Source organism: Hyaena hyaena, unplaced genomic scaffold (genome assembly GCF_003009895.1).
Source record: "Hyaena hyaena isolate Hyena2069 unplaced genomic scaffold, ASM300989v1 scaffold_1190, whole genome shotgun sequence".
NCBI lineage: Eukaryota > Metazoa > Chordata > Mammalia > Carnivora > Hyaenidae > Hyaena > Hyaena hyaena.
This window is the reverse complement of record NW_024081827.1, coordinates 374,156-401,521: the sequence shown is the minus strand read 5'-3', so window position 1 is coordinate 401,521 and position 27,366 is coordinate 374,156. Positions and strand designations below refer to the sequence as shown.

The 27,366-nt window shown below is 41.0% G+C and overlaps 1 protein-coding gene across 3 annotated transcripts in view; it reads left to right on the top strand.

Moving 5' to 3' along the window:
- ELMOD1 (ELMO domain containing 1) overlaps positions 1 to 27,006 on the top strand; it is a 64,600-nt gene extending 37,594 nt beyond the window's left edge. For 2 of the 3 annotated variants that reach the window (XM_039222825.1, XM_039222824.1), the window contains exons 6-12: positions 3,107 to 3,236; positions 9,002 to 9,135; positions 12,480 to 12,548; positions 13,015 to 13,038; positions 15,416 to 15,466; positions 16,591 to 16,724; positions 25,601 to 27,006. In XM_039222825.1, the coding sequence (XP_039078756.1) occupies positions 3,107 to 3,236; positions 9,002 to 9,135; positions 12,480 to 12,548; positions 13,015 to 13,038; positions 15,416 to 15,466; positions 16,591 to 16,724; positions 25,601 to 25,773 (715 nt within the window). In that variant the 3' untranslated portion in view covers positions 25,774 to 27,006. The remainder of the gene's footprint in view (positions 1 to 3,106; positions 3,237 to 9,001; positions 9,136 to 12,479; positions 12,549 to 13,014; positions 13,039 to 15,415; positions 15,467 to 16,590; positions 16,725 to 25,600) is intronic. The other variant, XM_039222826.1, reaches the window with a different exon arrangement.
- Positions 27,007 to 27,366: the final 360 nt, after the last annotated feature.

The following is a 27,366-nucleotide window of genomic DNA, read 5'->3' as shown; positions in this document are numbered from 1 at the left end:
AAGTTATGTTTCATTCAAGAAGCATTTCCTTACCATCTATTCCTTTGATTTCCTTTAGGGGGGAAAAACCCTTATAGGCAGTAGCCTATGTTTTTATATCTCAATATGAACTTCAGCTTTTTTCTACACTGACACGACAAAATGTGATTTTTTGAAATTAAATTTCTGGAAACAATCAGGAAATAGAGAAGGCTGAGGGACATATTTTATAATTTGTCAAGCCGTTACTACTGTTAATGACACTTCTTCTTTTAATTCCAGTGCACTTAACATACAATATCATATCAGTTTCAGGTGTACATTTTTTGGTTGGTCTCTTTTCTTCCCTTTGGTTTCTTAAATTCCTTATATGAGTGAAATCATATGGTATTTGTCTTTCTCTGACTTTTTTTAAGTTTACTTATTTATTTTGAGAGAGAAAGCAGGGGAGGAGCAGAGAAAGAGAAAGTCCCAAGAAGCCTCCACACTTTTAGTGCAGAGCCTGACATGGGCTCAGCCCCATGAACTGTGAGATCATGACCCAAGCTGAGATCAGGAGTACGATGCTTAACCAACTGAGCCGCCCAGGCGTCCCGCTCCATTTCACTTAGCATTTTACTCTCTAGATGCATCAGTGTTGTTGCAAATGGCAAGGCCTCATCCTTTTTATGGCTGAGTGATACTCCACCGTCTATATCCCACCTGTTCTTTATCCCTCCATCTACCAGTGGGCACTTGGGTTGCTTTTGTAATTTTAACCACATTTTGTTTTATTACATTTTTTTCAAGTTGAAAAACGACTCCAATGTAATCGGCTCCTCGTGTTCCATCCTGTTTCACTTCTCTTGCTCTCTTCTTCAAAGTTAACTCTCCCGTCAGGCCTACACCGATTCTCTGGGTGACCAGTGCCACCGTGCCCTTTTCCTGAATTTAAATCTGATTCGGTTTTTTGGTGCTATGGTAACAAATAATTATAACGGCCATTTCACTGAACATTCCGTTTTTATTTAAGTTCTGTATTTGGGTTATGTGACCCTGCACTCCAAGTGTGGAATAGGTATGCCATTCTAAGACGCATAGTTCTCTGTGGCCCCCAGTGTTAGACTTAACCTAGAAACATCTCATTTCTCCTCAAAAAAAAAAAAAAAAAAAAAAAGATGATCATGATTATATGAACCACCACAACAAACATGCTCAAGTTTAGTGTGCGATTTAGGAGCAGGAGCGTATTGGACAGTAACTGGGTGGAATCATATGAAATTGCCAATGTTCAATGATCGTTAAGCCACAAAAGTGAATGATTGTAAAGAAACTTAACAGGACTAGGTAAGTGTGAAATCCTACCTTTACATTTAAAAATGTCATCAAACAAGCACAGGAGAATAATCTGCATGACAGTAGTGTGTATGACCAAGGATCAGCCACCTGTTGGATAAGGTGTTCTGTGACTACTTAAGGAGACCCTGTTTCCTCTGCTGTGTTGTGATCACAGGAAGTAGTTAGTGAACCTCTGTGTATCACACTTGCCACGCTGTTTTCTGTCCGGTGATATGTTTTAAGGGGGCCGTTATTCAAACAGGGTCCACTCAGAGAAGAGTGTGCAAGACAGTAAAACTTGTGAAGACCATGTCCCCTGAGAGGGAACTGAAAGTATAAGGCTTTTTTTTTTTTTTTTTTTTTTTTTTTAAGCACTGAAGATCAGACTTACCCTTTTGTGCTCTATCTTAAAATAAAGTCATGGCAGGGGAAGGTTGGAAATAAATTTGCTCAGAGAACAAAGTTTGAACCACCTGGTAATAAGGAACACACATTNAACCTCTGTGTATCACACTTGCCACGCTGTTTTCTGTCCGGTGATATGTTTTAAGGGGGCCGTTATTCAAACAGGGTCCACTCAGAGAAGAGTGTGTAAGACAGTAAAACTTGTGAAGACCATGTCCCCTGAGAGGGAACTGAAAGTATATGGTTTTTTTTTTTTTTTTTTTTTTTTTTTTAAGCACTGAAGATCAGACCAGAAGAGGGAATCTCTATCTTAAAATAAAGTCATGGCAGGGGAAGGTTGGAAATAAATTTGCTCAGAGAACAAAGTTTGAACCACCTGGTAATAAGGAACACACATTTTGTTTCAGCGTGAAAAAAAGGCTTCAGACAAAGAGTGAGTCAGAATGGAGCAGGAAACTTTGTAAAGTAGTCAGCTCTTCTTGGTGTTGCCTCATCTGTCAGGGATGCTCCCAAGCAGAGGCACTTCTCTTGTTTCGTGTTGTTGTTATTGTGAAATTTCTTACCCCTGAAGGCTATCTCTCTGTCTCTCTCTCATCAAGTGAGGTGCTTCTGATACAGCCATGGGGGGAGGGGGCGGGGAACTAATGGATCCCTAAGAACTCATTATCACCTGTATTTTCTACATCTTACGTAAGTCACCTGCAAAAAGAATTCCCTTGTTTATTAAGCCAGATTGTTGCAACTTGTCTTAAGAAATGACTAGGATGAGAGGTAATTTTTAGCCAAGTTCTCCAACTGTCTGTCCACGTGGAACTTCAAAAAGAAACTGTGCTTCTACCCAAGTAAGAAGTGGTCCAGCACAGGAAATGCTACATTCCTTTATTTTTCTAAATAAACTAAATATGGCTTTATGTCCACAGAAAGAAAGGAAAAGAAATAAAGAGAAAGAAAGAAAGAGGAAGGAAGGAAGGAAGGAAGGAAGGAAGGAAGGAAGGAAGGAAGGAAAGAAGGAAGGAAAGAAAAAATGAGAAAGAAGGAAAGAAAGAAAAACTGGGCTTCAATTAAATATATCCTGTGTGACTGAGGGCTGATGGGGGGTGGGGGGGAGGAGATGGCCTAGACAGGTGATGGGTACTAAGGAGGCACTTGTTATGCACTGGGTGTTGTATGTAAGTGATGAATCCCTGAAATCTACTCCTGAAACCCATCCTGCACGGTATGCTAACTAGCTAGAATTTAAACAGAAATTTGAAGAAAACAAATGAATAAATATATCCCATGTGATAATTTCCTCAATATTATATGAATATGAAAAGTCCTATTGTGCACACACCAGTGAACAAAATGCTAGAATATCTGTTTTGTTTTTCCTCACACACGTTTCTTCTGTTCTTGAACACCTCAGGTTGGGAATCTCTCTTCAGGCTTGCCTCCTGCAAATTGTCGGCTACAGAAACCTTATTGCAGATGTGGAAAAGCTACGCAGAGAACCCTATGACTCTGAGAACCCCCAGCATGAAGAAATGCTGTTAAAGGTTAGACCTCAAACACATTTCAGTCCTCTGCTTAGGTCAGCTGACGTCCGCCAAGCACCTGCTAAGTGCCAGACGCCGCTCGGACGGGAGGGTACAGAGATGCAGAAGACGTGGGCACCGTGCCTGGTTGCTAAAGCCTACTTTTCTTGCTGGTTCAGATGTGGGAGGTAAAGTGTTCACGAGAAAACTCATGGGAGAAGTTAAATGTAGTCTTTTTTTTTTTTTTTTTTTGTAATCCGAGAGCATCAGAAGTGATTTCTTTGAGCTCGCGTGTCTGGCTCCTGGCTCACGTTTAGGCTGTTGAGCTGTATTGAAAGCCAGGAAGGGAAATAGAGCTTGTCCAAGGCTGGCCTGGGATTTCCATCTATGACTTTTAATAGACATCAAAGAAGATGAAGTTGGTTTCTGCTTCGGCAATAGCCCTCTTGGGAAATTACCTAAGATCTTATTGCTGATTATTTATTCATGCAACTTGGAGAGTATTAGAAGAGGAGGTTAAGGTTTATATCTGGTTTATTAAAACTGTTACAAGAACAATATACAGTCATAAGTACTTCTGGCTGTCGAAACAAAACCTTAAAAATCTTATATGATCTGATGGTGCCTTATGAAAGGCCATTAAAACTTGACCTCAACACTGAATTTGGAGCTTAAGAAATTAAGACTGATCTTCAGAACTATTCATCTAAAATATTTTCTCAATTCACTCCTGAAAACAGATGCTTTTGGGACAGAGTGCTTCCTTGTCTTTGCTAGAATACAAAGAGACGCTAATGAAATTGGAAGAAAACATTTGCTTAGCTGCCTTAACTTTATTGAATTGAGAAACGTCACCAGGAGCCGTAATTTTAAGAATGTATCCTGCCGTGTCTTGTGTGTGTAAATACGTAAGCAGATGAGTCCCTTGTCTCTGCTAATTCATGCTCTCTCTCAGGTGAATCCCTCAAACTTAAAGAAGCCTCATTCTGTGCAGTAGTTTTTCTTCTTCCCTTCCTGCTCTGCTTAAATTGACCTAACCTACTGGGCTACATAAACTTCATTTCCTTTTCTTGCCATTTTCATTCTATGTTCTGGTAGAAGTAGTCAAGTCCAATTACAATGACCTCAAGGTGAGAAGCAAGAGGTGAATGAAAGAGAAACAAGAGGACGGACTGACAGAGTGGCCACAGCAGCTGAAGGGCCCTCAGGGCACCGTGGTGCCGTCAGAGTCCGCCATTTGGGTGCTGCTGTGCTGTGTCTTAGCTGGTGTGTTGTGTGTGTGCCGGAACATAGGTTTCAACAAATACGGGTGAATGCATGAATGATTGTGGTTCATTAGATACTAAGAGTCACGAACTTTTATGACATGCCATTTATCTGTGGGCATGATTTGATTTTGTGGTTTTTTACTGTCCCAGCTGTAAGACGTAAGCAAGGTGATGGTTGGTATCTTTACAGCTGAGTGAACTACAAGCATTTCAGTCCAGACTCTGATCCATACAGCCAGTAAGATAGAAAGCCAGGACCGCCCACTACTGTGCCAGGCACTTTGAGGAAAGGCATCTTTTTCACCCGCAAGTGGCTTGCAACTGAACTTGGGAGACACTATGTATGCATCTACAAAAATCACTACACCTTATCCATACAGATCCCTCAAAATAGCCCTTAAATGTTTTCTGTGCCCACCAGCTTATTCTAGCATCATCTCCAGCTTGGGTTGTAGTAACAGCCTTTTAATTCTGCTGCTAAGTATTAGCTTCCTCCCTTCGATCTTTTAAAATACTGCCGGAGGGATCGTCAAGTCATGTTATTCCCCAGGTTAAAAACTTCAGGCTCCCTGTGTCTGACAGAATAAAACCCATGCTTCTTCACATGGCATTCTGGACCCTTCCCAATCTCTGTCTCCAAGCTGGATCTCCTGTATCGCCACACTCGGTCATTCAGCTGACCCCGAAGAGGCCATGCTGTCCCAGACACCCAGGCATGTGCTCATGCGGTTTCCTCTATTACCTATTCTCACCACAAAGCCAGCTCTTTTTGGAAATCCTTATTCATTCAGTTTTGAAATCTTCTCTAGTCTCCCCAAGAATACCTCGGAGTGGGATCTTTATTCTCTTCTTCAGTTTATTCAAATTCCAAGTATGATATAAAAACAGTAATCATAAAACATTCAGTGAATGTTTAGCACATGTTCATCTTTACAGTAAATGTTTTACAGCATCATTTCATTTAACGGTCACAATAACCTCGTGGTGAGATACCTCTCACAGCTGTAAGAGGTATTTTCAGATGAGGAAAGTGAGTTAAGTACTCACAAGCTCACATGGTTAGGAAGGGCTCCACACTACTGCACTGCTGCCTCCCAAGGGGAGACCATGCCTCGTTCCCATGTCTATCCCAGAAGCTGGCCCGTGGTTTGTGTTCAACTGCCTGATCTTGGCTTCTTTATCTTTAAGATGGGTAATAATACCCTTGTCACCTACTTCATAAAACTGTTTAAGGCAAGAGTCAGCAAACTAAAGCCTGTGGGCCAAATCTGGCCTGCCACCCAGTTTTGTAAATAAAGTTGGATGTGTGTAGTGCTTTTGTACTGCAATGGTAGAGTTAAGTAACTGGAGCGGTGAGCACACGGCCACCAAAGCCTAAAATATTTAGTACCTGGCCCTTTACAGACAAAGTTTGCCACCCCCTGATTAAGAAGCTCAGTCAGGCTATCTATTAGCCATATTGTTTGAGTGCTTTGGTTTGTAAACGTGGGAGACCATCATCAGTGCTTATGCCTGGAGTCTTAAAGTATTTAAAAAAAATCTGGATTTTAGGATCATTTAAACATAGGCAGAGATGAAAATGAATAATATCACCTTATGTTCATATAGCACTGTCCATATGAGTTATTCAAATGAAAATTTCTATTAAACATTTGCTAAACCACATAAATAATAAAGGGAAAATTTTAGGTGGACTCATGTACCTAATAGAAAAAAATATAGTCCAGAATTAAAAGATTGTCTCTTTTTGGGAAGAGATAATCCCACGGTGGCCTTGGTGAGAAGCGGCTTCTCCTCGAAAGAATGGACAAATGGCCTTGTCCTTGCTCTTCTTTTTTAAAAAAGTGTTTACGTATTTATTTTGAGAGAGAGAGAGAAAGAGAGAGTGAGCGTGAGGGGGAGGGACAGAGAGAGAGGGAGAGAGAGAATCCAAGCTGTCAGTGCAGAGCCCAATGCAGGGCTCGAACTCATGAACCGGGAGATGGTGACCTGAGCTGAAATCAGGAGTTGTGTGCTCTATGAACTGAGACACAGGTGGCCTGCCCTTCCTGTTCTGCAGCAGAGCTGAGACAAGGCGGAAGTGCTGGCACAAGCTGTGTTAAAGGCTCAGTGCAAAGAGAACAGAGTTAAGCAGAGCCAGGGCCGTGATGGAGGCTGGTGTGGCTCAGAGTGCGGCTTCCACACCAGCTCGTCATCCGGCACGGGAATCGCCCTCTCTGGCTCTGGTCTCCCGCCCTGGCAGGTGGCTCTGTAATAACTCCACTCCCAACAGCACATGTTAGATGGCAGAACTTCTCAGAGCCCCCTCCCCCCACCAGAGGCCCACTGCCTCCGTTCAGATTACTGGTCAGCTGAGAAAGCGACCCTCATTAAACCAGATAGGATTAAGAACATAATTAAGAACACTTTTTAGCCATTAGTCTAATCTGTCATGATACATAAAATTATTAAAGTGGAATTTCTTTATTAAGCATTTGATTATTCAAACTTCTTATTCCCCTAAACTACATATTCCCCCAATGAATGAGGTCTGTGACCTATCTGTAGAAATGAAATGTTTGCGTTTGCCATTTCACTCTACTCACTCCGTGAAACCAGAGATTTTTAAATATATAGGGCCCTGAAATTACTTCAAATTATTAGTCAAATGAGTGTGATGGGCTTTAGAAACTGTTTCCTTTTGTTCTTGCTTTTTTTCATCGCAGTAGTAACCAAGTAAGTTCCTAGAGGAGTTTTAAAAGGAGAGCTTTTCTCTCCGTTTTTAGTACTCTTTTGTTGAACTCAAACATTTTCTGTCTTGATGAACGCAGAGCACTGGCCAATTCTTATCTAGGTGATACAAGGTTTCCTATGCCCATGTTTGCTCCTTAGCTTTCAAGCATGATAGATGTACTTTCTGTCCTTTGAAATTTTTCTCATCATTTATTTATTTTTTAAATATTCATTTATTTGAGCGGGGAGGGGCAGAGAGGAGGGAAAGAGAGAGAATCCCAAGCAGGCTCCAGGTTCAGCATGCAGACCGACGCAGGGCTGGATCCCACAAACTGTGAGATCATGACCTGAGCCAAAGTCAAAAGTGAGACACTTAACCAGCTGAGCCGCCCAGGCACTGCCCTCTTATAGTTTAGACTGCATTTCTCTGTTGTGCTACTCACATAAAGTATCCCTTGAATTATATACTTTTTTGGTTAGTGTTTCCTGTCACTGAATATTATGTTCTGTACTGTGTCAGATATGTGACAATTTACTATAAAGGAAGCTGTTTGTGTATTAATGTTCTCCATAAGATTTAAAATCCATGTAACACAGAATAAGCAGTTTCAGAGTTGAATTATGGGAGCGCCTGGGTGGCTCGGCTGGGTCCAGTATCCGACGTCAGCTCAGGTCATGTCAGATCCGCTGTTGGCCTGTCAGCCCAGAGCCCACTTTGGGTCCTCTGTCCCCCTCTTTCTGTGCCCCTCCCCTGCTCACACTCTCTCAAAAAATAAAAAACATTTTTTAGAAAGTTGAATTATGTCTGAAATACTAATGAAAATTTTACATTTCTATCTGTCTATAACAAAGATAAAATGTAAAATACTACTAAGTCCAAAAAGGAAATCTGCTTCTATGCCCATCTCTGTATTAGAACTAATAGTTTGAGCATTACATATTCATACAGCTGAAGGTCTCTTTTTCAAGTAATAGTATGTGCTGAATCTGTCTTTCTATAGAAAATAGAAAACGTAGAAAATAGAACCAGTTTAAGAAGTGAAGAGCATAATGTTTAGAGTTTATATTTGTCAATTAATACATAACTGAAATCAAAATTCCCTTTGGTAACTCTCAAAAATGGTCATATATTTTGAGGTTTGTTCACGAACATGACTGATCTTCCTTCATCCCGTAGATGACATTTGTTTACTGTCCCCGCAGTTATAGGTGAGAAATGAAACTCAAGTCAGCCCACTTTTCTTTTTCTTAATAATGCTACAAAAATTTTTGCTATAGAGTTAGATAGCAATTTTTAGATAATTTAAATAATACATGGCTTCACATTTTTCCCTTTTTGCCCTTCACCTTCATTCTCTTAAACATTTTTGGGGACCTTTTGTGTGAGACTATATAGTTCTATTTTTTATTAGAAATTAAATCAGAAAGATGGAAAACACTAAAATATACAAGGACACCTTCCATAACCACCAGAGTAATGACATCATCATATGTCATGCAGCCTCTGGAAAATTCTACTATATACTCATGAGATGAGAGGGAAAAGGCGAATAACCTATTAGTTTTATTCTGACATGGTCTTCACCTCCCAGCCCCTTTCAGAAGGTCTTGGAGTCCCTCCCGGGGGCCTCAGACCACTTTGAGAACTGCGGCCACAGATAAGTGAAATACAATCAACCCTTTGACTGTACCATATTTGCATATATTCAGCTTTGTAAAGTTCCTTCTAATAATATCGTGTACAAAATCTGAGGAAAGAGTATTTGTGTTTGTATCAACAGGCTAATTTTCTGTCTTGTCTCCCAGTTATGGAAATTCCTGAAGCCTAATACCCCACTGGAATCTCGGATTTCTAAGCAATGGTGTGAAATTGGTTTCCAAGGGGATGATCCTAAAACAGATTTCCGAGGAATGGGACTTCTGGGCCTATACAATTTGCAGTAAGTAAATGGAGAAGGGTCACGTGTTAAAAAGTGATGCTGTGGTCACGTGCAAATGATAAAGTTGAATTATTAGTGCCAAAAGCTACTCCACAGAAAACTCCAAGGAAACACTGATGTCCTCTGATAACTCAGGTTCCTAAACTTTGAAAAGGTACTTCCATCTTCCTTTTCTTTGGCAAACTGCATTGTGCTTTATAAGTGGATCTCAAATGTTTTATTTTTATTTTTTTAAAAAATTGTTAATGTTTATTTATATTGGAGAGAGAGAGAGAGAGAGAGAGCACGAGTGGGGGAGGGGCAGAGAGACAGGCAGACACAGGATCTGAAACAGACTCCAGGCTCTGAGATGTCAGCACAGAGCCTCATGCGGGGCTCGAACCCATGAACCGTGAGATCATGACCTGAGTTGAAGTCAGGCGCTTAACCGACTGAGCCACCCAGGCGCCCCATCAAATGTTTTTATTTTGTTTTATGAAAAAGTTTAAGTATGTACAGAACCACCGGGAAGACTCGAGAACCCTTTATTCTGCCCAGGTGTGGTGATTATCAGGGTTTTGAAATACCCACAATGCTCACTTTTTGGCAGAGGCATATTAATGAAAATCCTCTACTGTTTGTCACTTCACCCTCATTCGTCAATACGTAGCTCTAAAAACTCAGTATTACCTTATATTAACGATGATTCCTCGGTGTCATCTGTATCCAGTCTGTGTTTCCCAGCTCTCTCAAAAATGTCTTTTTGTGGCCGGTTTCTTCTAGTCCAGTTCCATATGAGATCCACACACGTCGCACTTGGTTATTACGTCTCTCCCCATGCGCCTTCTCCTTCTGCCCCTCCCCAGGGCCACTAACTTGTGCACGATTCCAGGTGAGCTGTCCTGTAAAATGTCCCATGCGTGTCCTGAAAATCAGAGGGTATCTGAAAAGGCCTATTCGAATAGATTCAGGTACAGCGTCCCCTTCTGAGTCCTGGGCTGAGACAGATCCATGGCTCCGCTGTAAAGTCCCCCCATCAGTCCTTTATCGGATCATCTCATCCTTCAGTGATCTTCGCTGGACCAACTATTAACTGTGCAAATAGTACTTTCCCAGTTCTGTGATTCGTCCCATAGCTGCTGACTGGAATTCTGTAAAGACTCAGTTTCCTTCATCAACTATGGCTATTTAGATTCTCTAAAATAGAGGCAGGAGAGATGCTCAATTTTTCTATTTAGTTGCCAATTTTCAGAGTGAGGAAGGAGGTGGTGCCCTAGTTCCCTTGTTAGTGATCAAAAAAATTCTTTTGCTTTGGTTTTTAAATATCAGTTTTAATTCCTGGTTCTTATATGGTTGCTATAATTCAAATAATTGTGCTCATTATTTTTTCATGTTTAAATTAGGTCCTATGTAGTCATTATCTTTCAAGCCAAAGGGAGTTCTGTTAAGTTGGTTCTTTGTCCTATGCTACCATCCTATTAGCGAGGAGAGTAATGTATTTTTAAAAGAAAGTAAGCCTGGGGCGCCTGGGGCGCGTGGGGCGCTCAGTTGGTTAAGTGTCTGACTTCAGCTCAGGTCATGATCTCACGGTTCATGAGTTCCAGCCCCACATCAGGCTCTGTGCTGACAGCTCGGAGCCTGGATCTGCTTCAGATTCTGTGTCTCCGTCTCTCTCTCTGTCCCTCCCCCACTCGCAGTCTCTCTCTCTCTCTCTCTCCTCTCTCTCTCTCAAAACAAACGTTAAAAATTTAAAAGAAACTAAGGCTTATTCAGTCATTTTTTTTTTATACACCCTATTTTTTCCCTTAGATCTTTGCCTTTATTTTAAATTTGGGACGTTTAGTAATCACCTATTCTTTGATGAAGTGTTTTAAATGCCACATTATCACATAACATGAATGAATAAAAAGTAAAATTTGAGGACAAAGGTCTTGTTACAAGTAACTGGATAAAGGGTGAGCTTTTGAAAAAATAGAGCTGAGGAAAAAAAATAAAATCTCTACCTCTATCCCAATTTCAGTTTCACAAATTGAATGTCAATAACATGCCTTTACAACTCTTAGAAAAAATCTTTCAGATACGCAAGGAGAAATCCCTTGAAGACACACACAGAAAAAAACAAACTATAAAACAAAAATCAACAAATTTCACACATTAAAATTAAAAACTTCTGGGGCGCTTGGGCGGCTCAGTTGGTTAAGTGCTTCAGCTCATGAGTTTTACCCCCATGTCAGGCTGTGCGCCGACAGCTCAGAGCCTGGAGCCTGCTTTCGGATTCTGTGTCTCCCTCTCTCTCTGCCCCTCCCCTGCTCATAATCTGTCTCTCTCTGTCTCACAAAAATAAACATTAGTATTTTAAGAAAGAAAGAAAAAATAAAACAGTTCTGTAAGATAAGCCACCATAAACAAAGTGAAAAGAAGAACCAAGGCTGACACTCAGAAGTGACAGAGGATCCCGATCTAGTATATTATTCTCCGGAGGCTCGCTTGTCTTATTTGTTGGAAGACATCTTGAGTTATGCTAGACCAAAAAAAAGTACGGACAGATAAGACACAACACAGGAAAGCTAGATGGCCAATAGAAGTATGAAAAGAGGCTCAATTTCATTAATAACGAAACTGTGTGTTAAAACTGCAGACTGTGCTTTGAATTTTTCTGAGGGCTTGTTTTAGGCTTCAAATTCATATGGGAAATACGGACCCGTCAAATTAAACAACATATGCTGGTGTTTGATTTTGTTACTGTCTTTATGAAGTACTTTCTGTGACTTGTTTTAGAAGGTGTATAACATTGTGTATTTTTAGGAAATTTCATTGCCCTTTCCCCCCTCAGGGAAGAATTTTGCTTTTAGCACCACTGAGATATTTTCCATCCATCCAGAATTCCGATACTCCAAGAATACGCTCCAAGAAACATGCCCTTGAAGCACATGGTCTCTCACCTCCTGTCTTCCCGGCCTCTCTCTGCCCCTTGGCTCCCACAGCGCCTCCACCTGTCTCTCGCTCCAGGCCGCTTCTGCCTTCGGAGGCCACCCCCCCCCCATCTATAACCCTTACTACAAATATCCTTAGCTCCCTGGGGAAAGGCAGATATCGAAACTAAAATTTCAAACCCGCCGGATACATCCCTAAATCTAAGTGGGTTTTACAAGTACCCGACAGCACTGTCATTATATTTGGAAAATTCTGTAACGAAGAGCGGTCCGGTCTCCGGAAGAGCCGAAGCAAGTGGGGAAACTCTGAGCGCAAAATGGCCCAAAACGAGTTAATTTTGGATTAAACTTTGGATTTAATTAATGGATTAAAACGAGTGCATCGGGCAGGAACGGAACTGTGGTTTCTCCCCACCCCCACCCCCCCCCCAGGTATTTTGCGGAAAGAGACGCCGCCACAGCCCAGCAAGTCCTGTCTGACTCTCTGCATCCGAAAAGCAGGTAATTGCTGGAAACGAAAGCTGGACTAGGCTTACGCTTTAGGCAGAAGGAACGTCCCCGCCATGGATGTGTGGTGAGATTCTGGGGCGTCACCCCTCTGCAAGTGAGGCTCTTTCCCGTGAGCCCCCGGACCAGTACTGCCTTGGAGGGTTAAAGTGCAGGTTCATTACGGGATTCAGGAGGGAGGGGGCAGCGAGCAAGGAGAGAAGTATTTACAGGACGGGTAACATCGCGCTGCCCAGAAGGTTAAGGAGGTGGCTTGGAGGAAGGAAAGAGAAGAGTCTGGAAGCGGTATCTCAGAGGCCAGAGCATGGTGGGGGACAGAGGGGAGAGGGGAGTCAGGTCAGGGGCCCTGTCAGAAAGTCTGGAACGCTGAGGCTTTTTTAGTTTTCTTGGTAAAACTCTAGAGTCTAAATATTTTCATTTACCTTCCTAAACTATTTTTTCTTCAACTGATTACATGAAGGGATATCACTAAAGAGGAAACAAGGTATTTTTTTGTCTGCTTTTGTGTTTTGTTGCTTTTATTTCATTTTAGAATAAGTATCAGTAAGAATTTTTAAAGCAATACAAATCCATGAAAAAATTTTTCAAAAATCAAACATTTCCCAACTTTGTATCTACTATCCTTCATTAAACGTGGGTTGTGTTTTAGTGAAGGAGAACCAGGGTGGCCCAACCTGACAGAAAATCTCAGCGTCCCCTACAGCCAGGGCTCTACCTGGTGGGAGACGCATGCTGAACACTCCGCCTCAGGGCCGAACACGTCTCCCCCTGCCCCGTCTCATCTACTCCCCACAGAGGGGCGTTTTCCTTGGGAGTTTGGTTGCACAGAGCAATTGTGCTCTAAATCTATTTCAAATTTCATTATTAAATATTTAATTCATCATAGATAGTAGTTTTGCAGCCATGTTTTTGTATCACCTTTTTCTCCTCAGCATGCCGAGTTGCTTGTTAGTGTTCGTATTTCATAAATAAATCCAAAATTTTATCATACCATTCTCAAAAATTCAACAACAGGTTGACTTTGCCCCCACCACCTTACTATTATTCTAGCTCCATTTGTCTAAGGTTCATTAAATTTCAATATACTTTCCAATCTTTTTATAAGGTTATATTTTCAGTTTCTTTCCCTTTTATTTACTTCGAGAAAAACAGTAAAATCACTTAGCTCTTTCTTGATACATTACAGGGTCAAAATCAAGCTATTTTAAATTTTAACTGCATTTTCTGAACTGCAAATTTCTGTAATGTAGAGACTCTGAACTCCCTCTAATTAAAATTGTCTGGGGAGTCTGCATATAGACTTCGGTGTTCCTCAAAGAGCATCAGCAAAAACTCATGAATCCTCCATGGTCTTTGGGAATTGATAAGCTTAAAATATTTTTTGATTGATCATTAGAGGGTGATGAATTTTACCTGTGAGCCATTCTCAAAGACAGGCTTTATAGGTTTATCTCTTGTGTCAACCATCAGAGAGGATGTATTTGAGAGTTTGTGTGACTACTCTTATTTAAGAAGAGACTACGTGTGTGTGTGTGCGTGTGTGTGTGTGTGTGTATCTGTACACATGTACATAAAGCTACGGTGCTTTGTCCCTCAAGCTACCATAAAATTGAGGAGATGATGTTCTAATATTAATCACTTCAAATTCACAGTAAATGTCAGTAAACACAAATCAGAATGTTTTGAAAATGCTACTATCCTTCGCCAGTGTCTAAAATAAGTATATATTAACCGCTTGTGAGACCCTGAATATATCAGGCGTTCAGCAGCAATATCTACTAAGGAAAGCTCTCTTCTGTCTATCATTCAGCAAGCATTACACATTGTTATCATTGCCTTTATAAACCTCCATCTATCAAGTCCCACAGTAGCTTGAGGGATATAAGTAGATTTAAGTTTACAAGGAGAATTCTGACTGCTTGATTATTTGTTGTAGTTGTTGTTGTTGTGTGTTTCTTGAAGAGAGGGATTCATACTGTTTGGGCCAGGGTATCCTAAGTAGTCAAGTGAGTGGCAGGCATTTGACCTTTCTTATATTCCCAATGCAGACAGAGATTTCATTCAACACATGCAGAGACACTATGTATTTGTAAAGCTTTGTTAAGAGAAAATGGGTGCTTATAAATTTGTCTATATAAAGTCTCTTAAATTTCACACCTAATTCATTTTACTTGGATGTGAGTCTTTTAAGTAAAAATCTCCTGATGCCTTTTTTGGCTGGTTGGCTGATTGGTCAGTAGGCAGTTAACACTTTGAAAAGAGGTGGCATATTTTAACATGAATTAAAGGCAGTTACTCTGAATTACAGCCAGTCATTTACAGAGTAGAAAGTACAGAGTTAAATTTCGATGTTGTATCATGTTTTTGTGGTCTTTTGCTGTGTCTTACGTGTATCTTTTAGTGTCGTGTTTGCAGTGTATTCTAGAGAACCCTGCTTAGATGGAAGCTAAATGTTCATAACTCTAGTTTTAAAATGCAGTGAAATAAAACCAAAGGAAATGCAGTTGGGAATCCTGAGAGGGCAAGGGAGCCTCAGAAGACATACGTCCCAGGCAAAGGTTCATGGAGAAAGTATCGTTTGATAATTAATGATCCCATAAAAAAGTCCCTTAATGTTTGGCCTTAAGGACTCTCTCCCACTGCTGCACTAAAGGGAACAGGGGAGAAGTGGCAAGGCTTTAAATAATCCCATTTCTGAGCTCCACATAAATTTTATTGTGGAGTTTTAATTGACAACATTTAAACTGATTAGTGTTTGATAACTGAGTTATAGACATCTAGTCAACAGTTTTAATATAAACATTGCAAGAGAACAAGTACCACTTAGAGATTAAATCTTATGTCTTGATTCATTTATTCAGCAAACTGAGCAAAGCAGAATGGGAGAAGAAAAGGATGGATAAAGCAATTGGGTAAGTGTGCGATTTCGTTCATATGTAAAGGTTGTCAGCTGGAGCCTGAACCGGAACAAAATGTCCTCAGAACACTGTAAAAGATGACAAAGATGACGAATGTCCTGATGGAAATATATAATCCAGTTGGACTTTTAAAGGACGTGTGTATATGTTTTTGGATTTATTTGTATGGGTCTTTGATGCTGTTTTGCCTTTGGCCAAGTGACAATATTTAAAATGTTAAACTATACAGAAATGATTTTCAGAAATCATCATTAAGAATTGGATTTGGTAGTTTTCTTTTAAGGATTTTTATCAAGTATCAGGTTATTGGATTTTATAAATTTACTTAAAATTTTTTTAAATTCCCCTTTGCATTCAAAAATATTGCTGAATGCAGAACTCCTTTTTTTAATGTGATGGATTTGTGTTACCCAGAGACTTAAGATCTCTGTTCTATTTAATTCTTGATGGGCATGTAGAAAAGGAACTAGGAAATATACCCTGAGTGTTAAGATACTTATTTAAATTCTCCCTTATTTTAAAAGTGATACATGACTCATTATGGAAAATCTAGAAAATACAGGAAAGTAAACAAAAAAAATCACCCCAATCTTATTACTTTAAGACACCATAGTAATATCTGGTGGCATTTCATTCTAGCCTGTTTTTTTATGTACGTTTGTGAGCATATAATAAAACCTGACTTGTCTTACACATAATGTTTCCTCCTTAAGTAGTCTTTAGGAATACAGTAGTTATTGGCTATAACATATCGTAAGAGATTACCACAATTTATTTCACCAATCTCCTTTTTTTTAGAGTATCTTAATAGTTTCCATGTCTTTGCCATTATAAATAATGCTATAAAGAGTATCCTTGAGTATAAAGCTCTTAGTTTCTGATTTTTTTCTTTCATATATTTAGAAATAAAATTACCAAATCAAAGCATATGGATTCTTAATTCTCTTGGTTACATTACTGGCATTTTGATAAGTTACAAAATTCAGGGTTAAAGATAGGGTAGAGAGGGAAGGGCAACCTGCCACTCTGATAATTTAGAAGTAACTTAAAAATTAGGTTATATTTTTCAATGCTTACGCGACACACACTTAGTTGGTTTTGTGGTTTACGCTTTACAGGTACTCATTTGCAATTGTGGGCATCAACATAACTGACCTGGCGTACAATCTACTGGTGAGCGGAGCGCTAAAAACTCACTTCTACAACATTGCCCCAGAAGCTCCAACACTGTGTCATTTCCAGCAGACATTCTGTAAGTGTCCTATTGCTTAAACAGCATATAGTTTCCATGGAAGTCTATACACAAGGGGCAAAGCTGAGAGACCTTTGCTATTTGGCTGCTTTGGGGTCTTTGAACTTCCCCTTTGGTTTTGATTTTGTTGTTGTCTTCTTATTCAAAATCCGACAGTGATATCTGCAGGCATTGTAGATTTTTCTTGTTCTCACCTCTTGCATAATACCCAGGGCCTCAGCTTCTGGTCTGGGTGTCTCCCTCCCTCTGAGCCAGCATGGAACAGCACTTAAGAGAGTAGGTTCTGAGGACAGCCTGAATTGACTCCTGGATCTATGTTACCAGACTCTCTAAGCCTTAGTTATGGCATCTGTAAAATGAGTCCTTGCCTCATAGAGTTGCTATGAAGATAAAGTGAGCTAATGGGTACAAACTTTGTATTAACTAGTTCCACACTTAGTGCTCAGTGAGCGCGAGAAAGAGGAAGTGCTGGTTTAGTGGATGATACTGATGGTGGTGGAGCTTTCACTTGTATTACTCTTCCTGTGACCCCTACTGCTACCACAGAGGGAAGATCTGTCCCCCCCCCCACCTTAGATTAGATGCCACAGAGGGAAGTATTAATGAGGACTATCCTTTGGAGTTGCATTTATACTGAGGTTTCAGAAGATAAAGACCAACATGATGTGACAGAGCCCTGAACGTTACTCTCCATTCTTAGAGACACAATCCTAAAATCTGAATGCCATTATGATCCTTGAGGGCCAGACACAAACTGGTTTGGAGGAACATGGAAAGATGTTCTAAGTCATCAAGCAACTCGGGCAACTTAAAGGAGAAATGTCATTTAAACCATGCTTGCTGCCCTGAGGGCCTTGTACCCAGACTTTCTTAGCCAAAAAAAATCAAAGTTTTTCTTCTCTTTTATATTCCTTTCAGCTCCTCTCTTCTGTTAATTTGCTAAGCAGTACTGCCTCTCCAAGTATGGTTAAGACACAGCTGTTCATCTCCAATCCACTGCAGGGGAATGCTGGTTCCCACTTCATTTTTACAATATGACAGAATTAACAGCAATTTATCTAAACTCCTAAATTAACAGTGATTATATTATCTAGTTGTCTTTTTAAATATCTGTTTAATCAGGACTTCTGGTTAAAGATGGCATACTTAATACGTTCATTATGCTCCCTTTTAAAACTTCACTGAAGTTAATGTAAAAGGGCTTTTCCAAGAAAGCATGGACCCACAAGGACAGGAAAAATCAAGATTTAGGCAAGAAAAACCTCATTTTAGAAACTGGAAAACAGATTAAGTGATAACTGGTTTAGTAGTCCTGAGAAAATAAATCCCAAACAGGTAGTGTGGGAAGGTAAGACGCGACCTGATTTACTCCACACGACCTCCCAGGAGGTTCAGGAATTGGCAGCTTGGCTGTCTCTGGAAAGAGGGGTGAGGGAAGGATCAGAAACAGCAAGATTGCTTGGAAGTATGTTTAGAAACCCTTAGAGGCCCAAGTCCTCTTCCGCAGGAGACGGCTCTGTCCTTCCTTCCGCCCCACGCCCCACTCCTGGAGGCTGGCACGGATTATTCTCCAGAGAGGTGAAAATCAAGTTCTCTGGTCTGATGAGCATCAGGAATACTTGATGGCAAACCACAGAGAGTGATGATGGGGACTGGGACACGTGGGCAGCTTCTCCTTCCCAGTCCCTGTAACTTTGACAGCCAGTCAAGAGATCAACAAGACCCTCTGGGTGTTCTTGGAGGGGCCCAAGAGAAAAGAGCTTAAGATGCTGACCTCTGGGTGTCCCCAGGGAAACAGCTCAGCCATAGCACTCTACCGTCGTGCTCACGGACACAGCCCTACCTACATGCTCAGAACCCCCACGCTTTTAGTCCCTGGCTTTTTACTTAGTAACAAATACTCAGAGAGCCAAGGATTATCAGATGCCTTCGTGTTAAAAACATGTCCTCAGATTCCTTGACACTCCTCCCACGAAGACGCAGGGTTCATTTGTTCCTCTTACCCATTGAATCTGGGCTGACCTATTGGTCAGCCAGTAGAGCACAGGAGAACTGACATTATGTGACTTCCAAGACTATGTTAGAAAAGGGTTTTGCCTGGTTCTCAGGACCCGAGCTGCCTTTGAAGGCATGAGCCATCACTGTAACGGATGTGATCTCTACATGTTATGAGGAAGTCTAGGACATACGGAGTGGCCATATGTAGCTGATCTCGGTGACTGCTCCAGATGAGGTCCCAGCTGATAGCCACTACCCATGACAGACATGTGAGTGAGGGGACACCTCCAAATGACTCATGCCACCAGCCGCCACCCCACCCCACCCTACATACAGGTCTTACCAGTTGAGACTCCAGACATTGTGGAGCCATCCCTCCTATGCCCTTTCTGAATTCCTCCTAACTGACTGAATTCATGACTGTATTAAAATGGCTGTTTTAAGCCACTGGATTTTCGAATAATTTCATAAGTGGCACTAGATAATAATAACAGTAATGAAAGCCTCAAGCATGAAAAAAAGTCCAAAACAAGCAGGAAAAAAAGCCACTAGAAGGAAACAGAAACTATGCAGGGATAGGAAAGCTTCAAAATATGTATCATTAGGATCCCCAAGGAATGAAGGGAAGAAACTGCAATTATGAAACAAGCACACGGTGCTCTGGAAAGAACATTTAGAGGACAAAAGAGTGCTCTTAGAAATTAAAAATCAGATAGCAGAAAGGAAATCCTCAAAAAGGATTAGAAGATGAAACTGAAAACACTCCCAGAAAATAGAACAAAAAGTATAGATGAAAAACAGAAAATAAAAGTTGAGGAATTAAAGGGCAATTTTAGAAGTCTCGTAAATAACAGAATTTCTAGAAAAAGAACAATGAAATTATGGGGAGGGAACCAAAGAAATAAGAAAAAATTTCAGAACTAAAGCATGAGTTTTCATATTTAAACTAGTATACACCAGCATAATAAATTAAAATAGATTGACTCCAAGTTCCATATCATTGTGAAATTTTATGATGCCAGAGAGGTTTCTAAAAATTTCCAAAGCTGCTGCATGAAGAATTGGGAATCAAGAGGACACTGGACTTCTCAACAGCAACACTATATTCTAGAACACCATGGAATATGTCTTCAAAAATTTAAGAGAATATTTTTTTAAACTCTAAGGGCATATGATTTCAATTTAGATTTCTATACCCAGGCTAAGTTCCCAATTAAGTGGGGGAGTAGAATAAAGACATTTTTAAAATGCAAGGTCTTAAACATCTTACCTCCTTGTACTTTATTGGGAAGCTCCTAAGGGAAATGTTTTCACAAAGAGTAATCCTAAAAGGAATAAATGGGGTCCAGAGAACAGGAAGCCTATCACAGGAATGAAGTGAAGAGAATCTCTGAAGACGAAGGTGAAGGAAAAACCCCGGGTGATATCTGTGCAATAGGATGAGAATATTAAATCTAGACTTTAGCAGGTCAGAAGGCTCTGGTAGCAACTCTTTGAAGAATATGGAATTGACGAAGTGTCTAACCTTGTTTGAACACACTGCAAAGATATTGGCATAGTTTAGAGTGAAGGGGGTGAAAACTAAGCAAATAAACAGAGAGGGCAGTTGGTAATACTACACAAAGTAAATTGTTAGAAAATAAGTGATAATGTGGTTGGAATAGGTCAAAGAGAGCAAAATCTCCATCTTCTATAAAGGAAGACCAAAAACCTCACACAATGGAAATCACATTATATACAGTCATGGAGGTCAATGATCAAAAGACTCAGCAAAAAAGATGAAATGTTCCTTTAGGGAAGCAGTCATTAAGGCAGGAGGCGCTGCTGGGTTTTGTTTGGTTTTTGTAACAAGACGTGTTAAACTATATGCATGTATAACTTAGATAAAAATGAAGAGCACATTTAAAAATACATACACTTTATGAATGGTTAATAGTAGAAAATGGCAGCCCCTCACATATGTAATTATGGCTCCTACTCTGACAACTAGGTGATTATATTCAGTTTGACCATTTCTGGCAGATACTAAAGTTTTACTACAGATAAGATTCTGTGCATCTAAAAAAAAATTATTAAAACACAGTAGGAAGAATTTTGTAATTGGGAAGTAAAGATACTGTTTTTAAAAAGTGAAAAGGCTCAGGGTGCTGGGTGGCTCAGTTGGTTAAGCATCTGACTTCAGTTCAGGTCATGATCTCACAGCTTTTGAGTTCGAGCCCCACATCAGGCTCTGTGCTGACAGCTCAGAGCCTAGAGCCTGCTTTGGATTCTGTCTCTCTCTCTCTCTCTCTCTCTCTCTCTCTGCTCCGCTCCGCTCCTCTCCCACTTGCACTCTGCCCCTCTCTCTCTCAAAAATAAATATTTAAAAAAAATTTTTTTAATGGTTTATTTATTTCTAGGAGAGAGAGAGAGAGACAGCGTGAGCAGGGGAGGGTCAGAGAGAGAGGGAGTCACAGACTGAAACAGGTTCCAGGCTCTGAGCTGGCAGCCAGCACAGAGCCCGATGCAGGGCTCAAACCCACGAACCGCGAGATCAGGACCTAAGCGAAAGTCGGACGCTTAACCGACTAAGCCACCCAGGCGCCCCCTAAAAAAATTTTTTTAATTGAAAAGGCTTATGGCTGACATAGCTCACTCAGTCTAGGAGTCAAGGAAAACTTCCCCAAACAGAATGACTTTTAGTTTCAGGCATATTAGGGGTGAGTTTCTTTTGGGAAATCCTCACAGAGCTGAATAGTGGGCACTCCAATGCAAGGCCCTGGAACTCAGGAATTACAAGGCCGGATTTGGGATTGATCAGCATTGAGAAGAAAATCAGAACCACACAGTGAGGGAGCTCTGGCAGGAGAAAATAAAAATGAGAATCATAAGAACTGACATTTAAGGACAGGCATTTTGTTGTTTGTATGCACTACTGTATCCTCAGCACAGAGCCTGGTAGAGTGGGTGCTCAGTAGATACGGGTTGGTTGGTTGCTTGCTTGCTTGCTTGCTTGCCTGCCTGCCTGCCTGCTTGGATGGATGGATGGATGGATGGGTTGACAGGAAACTAAAATAAAGAATAATGTCTTTTGTAGAAGAAAGGAAACTCAGCTCTACACTGAGCATGGAGCCTGTTTAAGATTCTCTCTTTCTCTATCTCTCTGTCACTCCCCCCTTCCCCCTGTCCCTTTCCTCAGCTCTCTTTCTCTCGTGCACATCCTTTCTCTCTCTCTCTTAAAAAAAGAAAGAAAGAAATAAAAAGAAAGGAAGTCTAGTTTCTCACGAAAAATTTAGCCTTGGCCTGAACTGTTAAGCTTTCAAGAGAACCTTAGCGCAGGTGAGTGGCATGCAGTAGGGTTACTCATTTTCCTCACCGGGTTTTCAGAAAGCACACAATCCCCTGTGAAGAGGGGTGTACACAGAGGGGCTCATGTCTCTCCAGAGGAAGCAACCCAGGCCCTGAATTCATTGTTCCTCCTTCGGACAAGAGCAGTTCTTCACATTTCCTCTGTAATATTCTTGCAATTACCTGTGTCCTTGCTTATGTGTCTGCTGTCTACTAACTGAGTGCAGTGAAGCAAAACCAAGATACATTCAAGCAACAACAAATACACTGCAGGCTTGGGCTGGAAAGCCAAATTAGTATTCGAAGCAGGTGTTTCATCTGGGTGAAAAAATGTAAGAGAATAATAGCTCTATCATTCTGACTGTCTAGTGGTATTCAGCAAATACTGCACTATGGCAGTGTGCTACGAAAACTGCATTCAGTCTAAAGCTCCCCTGAAAGGAAGCAAGGCTAGGTGTCCTGAGCACAAGGGAAGTACAGTGACCAGAAGAGGAAAAAATGACCTTTCCTCTCACCTTCAGCAGAAGCAACTATTCAGTAAGAGTAAGAGCAGAGGAAGGGGGTACACTGGAAAAGGCAGCAGGTACGGTGGCAGAGAGTCAGCCAATTTCAGGTTCTGGCCTCCGGCTCCCAGCTGTATTGTGTAACTGGACGCCATTTAAATACCTTTTCTAAGCCCAATGTTCTCATCTGTAAAACGAAGATCTATCTGCACTGCCTACGCCACAAAGCTGTCTTAAGAATTAACTGAGAGATGGTAAGCTATACTCAGGCCTCTGTTTCCTCCCTCTACTTTCCACGCCATTTTGTTAGCTTTCTCAACTAATAAATCATCACCGCCAACTGTCTACCTGGATGTGTCCTCCAAGAGACGGAGAGCTGGGGAACCCAGCAACTCCACCTTCTTCTTCTACCTGCTGCGTATGTGCTACCTGGCAGACGAGCTGACCAACTGACTGAATGGTCTTATGGAAACTCTGCAACATTATAAAAATGAGTTGAGTTTTATAATTATAATGTGCACCCTGGAAGCCAAGCCACCCTTTCTGCATTTTGCTTAAAATCATATTATACAGTCACTATTCTCCTGATGGGACAGAAAGAGTCTGCAAGCCTTACAGTTTCACTTCTGTAGATTCTTACGAGGAAGAATCCTGAGAATGGTGTCAGATTGTTAACCACCCACCTCTAGTCTCGTCCTTGCCTGTCTTTAAACCCTTTCAAAGTGTCTTTCTGTAACTGCATTTAAGGTAGAAAAATGGGGAAACCAAATGGATCTGCATTCTTCTAACACTGTGAGCCATACAAGATCCCCTTCGAGTGAGTTGCCATTATACTAGCACATTGGAGAAGAGTGAATATTTTTATGTGTCTGATAGGAAAGTAAATTCTTCATTAGAAGATGATTTTCACACTGCCTGTTTATTATTGTCAATAAGGATAAAGACCAGGGGCGCCTGGGTGGCTTAGTCGGTTAAGCGTCCGACTTTCGCTTAGGTCATGATCTCGCGGTTTGTGGGTTCGGGCTCCGCGTCGGGCTCTGTGCTGACTGCCAGCTCAGAGCCCGGAGGCTGTTTCAGAGTCTGTGACTCCCTCTCTCTCTGACCCACCCCTGCTCACGCTGTCTCTCTCTCTCTCCTAGAAATAAATAAAACATTAAAAAAAAATTAAAAAAAAAAAAAAAACAGGTTCTTGGGGCTCCTGGGTGGCTGAATGGTTAAGCATCCGACTTCACCTCAGGTCATGACCTCACGGTTCGTGGGTTCGAGCCCCGCGTCAGGCTCTGTGCTGACAGCTCGCTCAGAGCCTGGAGCCTGCTTCCGATTCTGTGTTTCCCTCTCTCTCTGACCCTCCCTTGCTCACACTGTCTTTCTCTCTCTCTCTCAGAAATGAATAAAACATTTTTAAAAATTTAAAACACAAGTTCTTCATCCATGGGACAGGCTGGTGTCAGCACTGTCACCAGAAGAGCTCAAGGCTGGACGCTGCCTCGGGGAGTCCAAGCAGGAGACCGAGTAGGAAGGATAGGGCAGCTCTGGGGATTGCTGATCTGGGGCTGCCGGATGTGACCAGGTTCCCTTAACAGCGGCAGCAGGCCCTGGGCTGTGCGGCCAAGAGGCCTTTGAGTGAGCGCTGATGTGTGTCCCATCGAGAGGTATTAAAGACAGTCGCATCAGTTACGTGTGGAGGGCCCAAAGATAATCCAGTCCTAAAAGAAATGCAGTGGTCAATCCCCGAAAAAAGCAACTAAAGTTTCTCTCTCCTTACTACCCCTCCCACTGTAGCTGTAGAGAGACCAGACACTTAAAGACGCACACACATGTTGAACAGTGTAATGATTGAGAAACCAGGTAAGTCTGTGCAAGTGGACAAGCATCTGGGCGTGTGTGCTGGGCGTAGGAAGGAAGGTGACTTCTAATTGTGTATTACATAAGATATGGTAAAGATTTTTAAAAATCTGCTTATGGACCAATGTTAAAGGTTTTCTCATAAGTAGCCAGTTAATAAATAGAAAAACAAGTGGTTTTAATTTTTATCTTTTTACTATTAGGATTTGAGCATGTTTGTTCCAAAATTCTCCTCCCATACCCCCCATCATCTCTCTGCTCACTCCTTCCCCAGTGGAGGTGAAAGAGCTAGGATTCTAACCCGGTTTCTGGCTCTGGAATCCTTGCTCCTTCTAGTACTGAGACCAAGAAAAGCTCTTAATGTTGTATTGTGTTTTGTTTTTTAACTAGGATTATTTCGTTAAATACTTTTTTTCCTAATATATAACAAGACACTTTTACTTGTTATGGGTTTACTACATACAAGTATCTTTTACTGTCTTTTTAAAAAGCTATTCACATGTCAGTTCTAAATGGGGGTGGGGTGTGTGAACAGTGGGGAAACAGCACAATGAATAGATCCAGTACTTAACATTTATGCCGAAAATGTTCCCAATGCAGATCATTCACAGATAGCAAATGAGACACAGAAGTATTTGAAGAGGACATTACGCTTCAGAGCAAGAAGGTCTTAGTAACAAGTTCATGTAGTTTACTGACTGGTCTGTGTTATTGAGTTGATTTACCACTCTTATCGTCTCATAACAGACTGTCAGAATGCATTTGTTTGATTTGTCACAGTAATTTAAAGCTTTTCTCAAATCAAATAACAAGAGAAAAAAGGCTAAGGGGAGTAATTCTGAAAAGTCAGGCCATTATGTTAATTTAATCAGGGAGGCAGGATGAAGCGGTCACTGGCAGCCTCTCGGGCTCTGCCCCAGATGTGGTGCCCTTCCCAGAGAGGGCAGAACTGTCTGTCTCCTGCCTTGAGAACAGGGAGAATCATCCCAGGACCAGCCGCAAAACTCCTGAAGACTGGTAGCCTCTACTGCATGAAGTTTAAAGAATAGTCCGTAACAGGAGTATTGCTGCACTGTGATCTCTTCTTTGACACCCATGGTTGCCATCATTTGATCGGACATCTCTCAGCATTCGGTGACTTTGAATGTGATTAAGGACTTTTTTCTTTCTCCTGCATTCTTATCACTATCTTATCCCTAATAGGCTATTTGATGCACGAGTTTCATAAGTTTTGGATTGAAGAGGACCCCATGGACATAATGGAATTCAATCGTGTGCGGGAGAAATTCCGCAAGAGGATCATAAAACAGCTGCGGAACCCAGACATGGCGCTGTGCCCACACTTTGCTGCCTCAGAAGGTTTAATTAACATGTAGTCACCCATGCTGGTTTTAACGGATACCCCCGGAACACTGCCTCATTGTTGTGTTAGATCCCTGCTTAGGTCCCAGCTCATACACTGAGTGCACACAGTGATTGTATGCATGCCTTTTGGTAAAGTATTTTCATTTCTTGGTCATAACTACCAGATCCCCAGATACCACTGCTTCTGGACTATCTGTCATCCAGTGACTGTTCATATTGTGGCATTATGCAGTGTTACATTTGCCTTGACACCCAGGTATGGAGAGAGTTTTCTATTTTTTTAGATTGTTTTCCTCCCCTCGTAATTCAGCATCAAAGAACTGTATTTCTCTAGCTGTATTTTGTATGTAAGAGATTTAGCAGACTCTTGTTCTGTGAAAGCCTTTTAATTTATTGATATTTCATGACTACTGCTGCTAGCTCTTCAGGCGGGTTCATGCTTGGACCTCATTCCACTAAAGTATATGACTTGCAAATAATACAGACAGACACATGATAAGCCAAACCATTCCTGCAAACACAGCTGCGCTTCATGACAATGTAACGAGGCTTACAAGAAGCAGACTTAGGTAGGTGCTGTTTTTGTCTGAAGTACCACAGAATTATACTGTAACTTATCCCCTGTTGCAACTGTATCCTAGTCATATGGATATCAAATTATTTTATTCCCATAATTTTACTGGCTTGGATGCCTAAATATGTTTATGACGCTTGGAGCCTCAGAAAAGAAGTATGCATACTTCAAAAGCTGCAAAAGATTTTTCACTGCCTGCCTCTTGCTGAGCTCACAGTTACACACTGTTCTGATTCAAGCATCTTTGCTTGGGGAACTGAGTACTGACTGGTTTGTTTTCAAGGTCAAGAGGTTATATTTTTTAAAAAAAAACTGCAAGAAAATGTGTTGCAAGAGAGGGACCTAAACTGTGTCCTTCTATCGTATTTCTTGAAAATAATGGCCTTGTCATGTATCAGTGAAAAAAGTAAACTGCTTGGAAGGGAGAAAAAAATCAATCATTCCAAAACTGCTCAAGATCATTTGAAAAACCATGATTTAGTTTGGAATTATGATTGTAGTCTGTTGAATAGTATTTACCATGGCATTTCATACCCATGGTATTTTATACCTTCTGACTATCGATTTTAGTATTATTAGACATTTGTGTAATCACTTGCTTACTTAAATGAATTTTGAGTACTGCCTAACTGTCAGTTATATGAATAAATTACATGTCATTCTACTGTAACATATAGTGGATTTCATTTTAATATTTTTGTGCTCATCCAGCCTCTGAATATGCAAATATGTGAGTGGGTAGAATGTCAAAGACAGACAACCTAGAGCTGAATATAAATCATGCCATCATTCACAGTAACCAGGTGTAAATTACAGAGTGTCATGTCTGAGAGACTTCTATTTAATCTTGAGGCTGATGGTGCTTTAATGAAAGAATAGGATCCAGCTTTTTCTTTGTAACCTCCTATAAAGCCTGGTTTGTCTACCAGAAGACAACTGATAAAGGAAACATTCAGCTGCCTTTGTTTCCCGGTCCATTCTAGCTCCTCTGGGATTTTGCTACACGTTCTCTTTCAGTTGGGCCCCAGGT